Source organism: Pteropus vampyrus, unplaced genomic scaffold (genome assembly GCF_000151845.1).
Source record: "Pteropus vampyrus isolate Shadow unplaced genomic scaffold, Pvam_2.0 Scaffold398, whole genome shotgun sequence".
NCBI classification, from domain to species: Eukaryota; Metazoa; Chordata; class Mammalia; order Chiroptera; family Pteropodidae; genus Pteropus; species Pteropus vampyrus.
Window position 1 is genome coordinate 337,055 of NW_011889179.1, and position 6,233 is coordinate 343,287.

At 67.2% G+C, this 6,233-nt stretch overlaps 2 protein-coding genes across 2 annotated transcripts in view; one reads left to right on the top strand and one right to left on the bottom strand.

Moving 5' to 3' along the window:
* MROH5 (maestro heat like repeat family member 5) overlaps nucleotides 1-2,382 on the top strand; it is a 44,513-nt gene extending 42,131 nt beyond the window's left edge. Inside the window, exons 22-27 of the mRNA XM_011380627.1 lie at nucleotides 146-301; nucleotides 1,043-1,165; nucleotides 1,285-1,387; nucleotides 1,639-1,713; nucleotides 2,058-2,134; nucleotides 2,341-2,382. Coding sequence (XP_011378929.1) covers nucleotides 146-301; nucleotides 1,043-1,165; nucleotides 1,285-1,387; nucleotides 1,639-1,713; nucleotides 2,058-2,134; nucleotides 2,341-2,382 — 576 coding nt within the window. The remainder of the gene's footprint in view (nucleotides 1-145; nucleotides 302-1,042; nucleotides 1,166-1,284; nucleotides 1,388-1,638; nucleotides 1,714-2,057; nucleotides 2,135-2,340) is intronic.
* A 2,782-nt stretch (nucleotides 2,383-5,164) lies between these two features.
* The window catches only part of LOC105305822 (protein tyrosine phosphatase type IVA 3), a 7,429-nt gene continuing 6,360 nt past the window's right edge, over nucleotides 5,165-6,233 (bottom strand). Inside the window, exon 4 of the mRNA XM_011380630.2 lies at nucleotides 5,165-5,772. Within this exon, the coding sequence (XP_011378932.1) occupies nucleotides 5,655-5,772 (118 nt within the window). The 3' untranslated portion in view covers nucleotides 5,165-5,654. The remainder of the gene's footprint in view (nucleotides 5,773-6,233) is intronic.

Consider the following 6,233-nt stretch of genomic DNA (forward strand, 5'->3'; position numbering starts at 1 on the left):
GCCCTGCCCTGGGAGCCCGAGCCAGGGAGAAAGCGTCCGGCCGAGGGAGCGGAGCCCATCCCCACATGGGGCGTGGGGTCCCAGGTCGGGTGGAGTGGGGACCCCTGGGCAGGTTCGGCTGCGGCTCTCAGCTTCTGCCTTGCAGGAAAGAGACGGGATCCGGGCGGCGGCCATGGCACTATTTGGGGACCTGGTGGCAGCGATGGCAGGCAGGGAGCCGAGGAGCCTGAAGACGCAGGTGCAGCAGAGCATGGTGCCGCTGCTCCTGCACCTGAAGGACCGCTGTCCGGCCGTCGTCACAGTCAGTGCCTGCTGTTGGGCCTTTGCCTTGCTGGGGCCGGGGACCCGCAGGCGGCCGGGGTGGGCAGGCTGCGGGGGGGTCTGCAGCAGCAGCAGAGCTACCCCCGGGGTAGCAGGTTTGGCTCCTATGTAGGCTTCCCTCCTCACAGTCTGCCTGCCTCTCCGCGTGCATACCCACACACGCGCACACACACACGAGCACACGATCTCCGGCCCGCCCCGTGTGCACGCACGGGCGGATGTGCAGCTGTGCCATCTGTGCGGGCAGGACCCAGCCTGTTCTGCTCACTGCGGTGTCCCCAGCGCCTCACGTCTGTTGGAGGCTCAGGTTGTTTGTTAAATCTGTTGGAATGTGGATCAAGCCCTACTGTGTGCCAGCCCTACTGTGTGCCGGCCCATGTGCCACTCCCAGACCATTAAGACACAGCTCGGCCTCCCCAGGGTTCCCGGCCACTGGGGAAATGGACAATAAGAGGCCAGTTCCAAGACAAACGGAGAGCCGCCTGCAGTCTGGCCGGGCCGTGGTGCTGCACGGAGCACGGGGCTTCCCCAGGGGCTTCCCCAGGGCCTTCCCCGGGAAGCCAAAGAGCAGGAGTCACGGGGGTTCGCAGTGCAGCCAGGAGAGTCGGGCAGATGGGAAGGAGCTGGGGAGCCCGGGAGGGACAGGCCACGCCAATCAGACCCTTCCCGAAGCCGGCCTGGGGCCTCCCGCTCAGCGGCGCCCCCCACGCTGTCCCCACAGCAGGCCAAGTTCGCCTACTACCGCTGCGCGGAGCTGCTCCGATGGCGGCTGCGACACACCCTCTTCTGCTCGCTGGCGTGGGAGCGGGGCCTCAGCGCCCGCCACTTCCTCTGGGCCTGCCTGGTGAGGGGCCTGGGGCCAGGGGCTGCAGCTGGGAAGGCGAGGCAGGAGCCGGTCCACGGCCTCTGCAGGGCCCGTCCCCCTGGCCGCAGCGTGTGACAGGCATGCTGTCCTCCGGCCAGATGTCCAGCAGCCAGGAGGAGTTCAGCATCCACTTCGCACAGGCCCTCAGCTGCCTGCACAGCTGCCACCACCACATCAAGACCTGGGCAGCACTCTTCATAGGTGACCGGGGGTGACTGGGGATGGTGGGACTTGGGGACCCCCCGGGCCTGCCCCCCGAGCACCCTGACCCTCCCTGGCCCTGGCCCACCCACCTGGCACCTGCCACACCGCTGCATCTGGAGCTCGGGGCCCACTTGCAAGAGGAGATAAGTGATGGGTGAGGGGTCCTTGGAGGAGCACAGTGGGTCTGAGCCCCCAGAAGGAGACGGGCCCTGTCCCGTGGCCAGCGTGCCCCTCCGTCTGTTGCACAGGTTACACCCTCTGCTACCACCCCCGGGCCACATCCCAGACACTAAATGACTCGGACACAAAGCTGCTGCTGAGAAGTAAGCAGCTCACCCCCACCCCACCCCTGTCCGTGCCCCCCACCCCACCCCCTGTGAGGGGGCTCACCCACTCTGCCTGGAGCTTAATTAAGTCCGGCTCTGGGAGGGCTCCCAGGCGTGAGGGGCCGGGGGTGGGCGGCTTGGGGACAGGAAGCACTGCCACCCCCACCTTCCCACCCCTTCCCCTGGGCCCGGAAGTCGCAGGAGGTGGGGCCCGCCTGTCCTGCACCCCCACTCGACCTCGGGCTGGAATGAGGGGCTACCCCCAGGGAGTGTGTCCCCCACGGCCCCGCTCCACGCGGATGGCTGCGGGGTCACCCTGACCGGCCCCTCCTCTCCTGGAGCTTTCGAAGATCTCAGAAAAGGCCCAGAGCCCGGCATGCCGGAGTTCGCCGCCAGGCAGCTGTCCTTCCTTCAGGAGGTGGTGGCAGACCGAAGTGGCCTCCCGCCATCCCCCCTCATGTGCCATCTCCCCAACTCTTCCCCAGGGCCCACCGCATGCTCAGCCCCGCCCCGTCTGCACAGAGCTCGGTTGCATAACATTTTTCCATTTGAAAGAAAGATCTAGATTCAACAAAGAATCTTTACACCTTTTGGCTCCCTGCCCACGCTCCTGTGGGCCTCCAGGAAACCAAGGCCAGCCCCGGAGACCCTGGCAGGAAGGACTAGGGGATAGTGCCAGGCCTGGGGTGTGGGACAGGGCAAGCCAGGTCCCCCAGGCACAAACTGTCAAGTCTGTGCAGGACCCTGCAAATGACAGCTCCTCCACTAGTGGAGATCAGGTGACTGCACTTGACCGGAGCCCAAGCCACAGCCTGCCACTGTCCTGGGCACCACAGGGCAGCCTTGGCCCTGGGGCTCACAGCTGAACGGAGACATTCGCCAAGGTGTCCCCATGGCCTCCATAGGCACCGAGGGACTGACGTTGAGGAAGGGGTCCCTTAACCGGTCTCCCTCCACCCAGGGGACCCGAAGTCTCCCTCCACCCTGGCCCCCATCCTCCTGAGTGCAGTCAGGGCTGGCACCTGGGGTGGCAGCAGAACCAGCCAGGGCCAAGCCAGACCTCCCCGGCAGCCTGCCCCTCCTGGAAGAGCTGGGCAGCCTCAGCTGTGTCATCTGTAAAATGCAGTCGGACCCTCTGGAGGCCCCTCGGAGGGCTGGCCAAGTCCAGAGGATGTCCTTCCTGGCAGGGTCCCCGACTCCCTAGGAGCCACTGGGAGACCCACCTGACCTTCAGCCGGTCCTTCCCCCTCAGCCTTGGTTGTCCCACAGTGAAGCGAGCAGCCGAGCAGCCGGTGGGCCCTGCCTCGCCCCCAGGCTGTCCTCCCAGGGCCCGAGCAGCCGGCTGCCCCTCCAGCAGCCCGTGCTCCCGCCCTCTCTCTCCACAGCCCACACTGACCCCTCTACACCCCGACCCAGGCCGCCACTTCCCCCGAGCACCCTCCACCTCACCCGCCTCCTCAGGACTAGCCGGCATGCCCCCCACCCCAGCCCCTCATCAGCCCCTGCTAGACAAACTCCTGGCCTGTCCCCCCACCCACAGACTGTGAGCCCCTTGGGGCAGGGCTGTGGCTGCACGGGGAGGCCCCAAAACTCGGATGGCGGGTTGAAAAATACAGCGTTCTTCACGGAGCACACGCCGTCCGCTTGTGTCCGCCGACGTGTCTGGGGAAACGGGAAACCACCACCCGCCTGAGCCGACGGCCCCTCCTCCACCAGGAGCCCGGCGCCGGCCGGCCCGCGGCCCCCGTCTCACCTGTCCGTCCGTCTCTGGGGGGCTATGGGGGGCCCCGCCTCTTCACAGCGCCCCATCCCCACCACGGACCTCCATGGGCACCCACCCATCTCTCTCTGCTCGAGCTCCTGGCGGGGGTGAGCTCCTTGGGGACCAAGGGGCTCAGGAGGAGAGTCCCTCGGTCCAGCCTGGTGGTGTAGTCTGGGTGGGGGCGCCATCTCCCCTTAAAGGGGGGTCCTTGGTCTCACCCGTCAGCGGCCCCCTGGTGGCCCCTGGGCAGTGGGCAGCCAGGCCGCCTCCTCACTGCCCCATTCACTCTCCCTCCAGAAAGTCTGCTTTAGTCAAAGCTTGGAGCTGGGTGGGTTCTTGGAGCGACGGTGACTGGACAAGACCCTCAGGAAACCTGAGACTCAGGGGGCCTGAGTTGGCCAGTGGGGAGAGGCCCAAGTCTTGCCGGGAGGGCGGCCGGGCTCCCAGGAGCCGCCTCATTAAGGCCACCAGTGGTGACAGTTCACTGCCAGGCCGGCCACAGCAAGCCAAGTGACAGACACCGGCCCATGTCTCTGCTGGTGACCCACCCAGGGCCCCCAGCAAGGGACAGCCCACCAGACACCCCAGGGCCTCCGCCCTTTAAGCAAGAGCTGAATGAGCCCAGGTTGGGGGTCCTGCCCCCAGGGGACAAGAGTCTGCGACGGCCTCGCCATGCACCCTGGGCACGAGGTCGCCCTTCCTGGGCCCGCCCCGTCCCCTGGGAAGAGCGGGGTGGGCCTCTGTCCCAGAACAGGTGTACGGTGTCCAGTGGGATGCAGGGGGCGCCGCCGGGCAGCTGGGAAGTGGCCTTGACTACAGCCCGCGGCCGCAGTTCCTATGACAGCCAGTAGGTCGCAGCAACTCGGAGGGAAGAGGTCAGGAAAGACCTCTGAGTGGTGTCCGAAGCGGGGTGACAATGCCCAGGTGGCAGTGGCCTGCGGCAGACCACCACAGCCTCTCTGCCCCAGCCTGCCAGGCCAGCCCTGGACCCCTCCGCCCAGCTGTGCCCACATCCTCAGGCACCTTCTCCTCCGCCGTGGGAGGACCACCCCAAGCTCTGTGAGACCGGCACCCAGGAGCACGGAGCAGGCAATCCACGCCCTCAGGCAGGCCAGGCGCCTCACACGCACTCAGGCCCCCTCCCCCGCGGGTGCCCGCGATCGCCCTCTGCCCCTCTGGCCGCCTGGCCCTGCCCTGGGCTGATGGGAGGGCGCGTCCCCCCATCCGAAGCCGTCGGCCACCAGCGCCTGCTCCCATCTCTGGTCCTCTAAGGCTAAGAACACCCAGTGGGGGCAGGATAGGCGGCCACCCTGCCGGACACAAGGCCTCAAGAAGTTACCGAGTGAACCCCACCCATCCTGCAGCGGAGCAGCGCTGGTGATCCGGCTTCACCTTCACCAGCCCCCGAAACATCAACACCGCTGCTGGAGGGGCGACCGGCTCTGCTGAATCGAACACCCCGCCCTTCAGCCAGGGAGCGCAGGCACCCGCCACGGACACCAGGGGGAGCCCCAGGGCAGCCAGGCCCAGCAGCTGCAGCCGGTCCTGGGCAGCGGCCTCCCTGGGCAGCGGCCTCCCTGGGCCCCGCCCACCATCCCAAGGCCACCAGACCAGGCTCCCAGCTGCCCTGACCCAGGGCGTTGCACCCCACTCTGCGAGCACACACAGCCACAGGGTCCTGTTTTATTGCCTTCGCGTGTCCAGGACGTCTGACCGGCCCCAGACACAGTAACTTAAGGTGCCGAGCGCAGGTGGGGGCGAGGGGAGGAGGGGCTGGGCCCAGTGGTTAAAAAGTACACCCGTCCCCTCGACAAACGGCCAGAGAGGACAGCTGCCAGGGGGTGGCTAGGGAGGGCGACAGGGAAGGCCAGGGAGAGGGACCCCCGACCCAGCCTCAGAGAGACAGAAAGACAGACACACAGGACACACAGAGAGACGTGGGACACGGAGACAAACGGAAGGATGGAGCTGAGAAGTAGCAAGACGGGCAGAGACACAGGGACACAGAGGGACAGCAGGGCACACACGGGCGGGGCCAGAGCCCTGGAGGCGGGCGCACGGCACAGCGGGGTCGGGAGAAAGGCCAGGCGGAGGCACTGAGGCCCCGGAGCCCCTGCCGGGCGGGGCGGGCAGAGCAGCCGGGCCACCCCGGGGCCCCAGGCCGCTGAGGTCCGAGCTACATGACACAGCACTTCGTTTTGTGCGTGTGTGGCTCTTTGAAACGCAGTCTCTGTCTGGGCCGGTATTTTTCCAGGTACATGAGCTGTTTACTGTTGATGGCTCCACGTCGCTTCCTGCAAAGACAGGACGTGGGTAGGGATCGGGCGGGACCCAGGCTGGGCCACCCGCCCTGCCCCAGGGAGCCAGAGGCCCAAGAGTCCAGTGGGGCCGGAGTGGGTGGGTCCTCATGGCCACCAGAGCCCTTCCTACCTCCGGACCTCGGCCTGAGCTGCCCCTACTGCCGGATCACCTGTCCTAGTCACCTGCTGTCACCCCTGCTGCCCTTCAATGCACCTGGCTACCGCCTCCTCCAGGCTGGCTCCCCGATCTCCTACGCCCATGGTCCCCATGCTCCCTCGGCCCCCATGTTTACCTGGTGCCCCCCACACCGAGGCCACGGGTAAAGCCTGGGCATATGTGCTGTCTTGGGGGGAGGGAAGAGGGCGGGGAGGACCTCGGGCAGCAGGTGGGGGGTTACCCAGGGCTGCCCACCAAGTACTTCTGGAGGTCGCCCGTTCCCCCCGCCCACGACCCC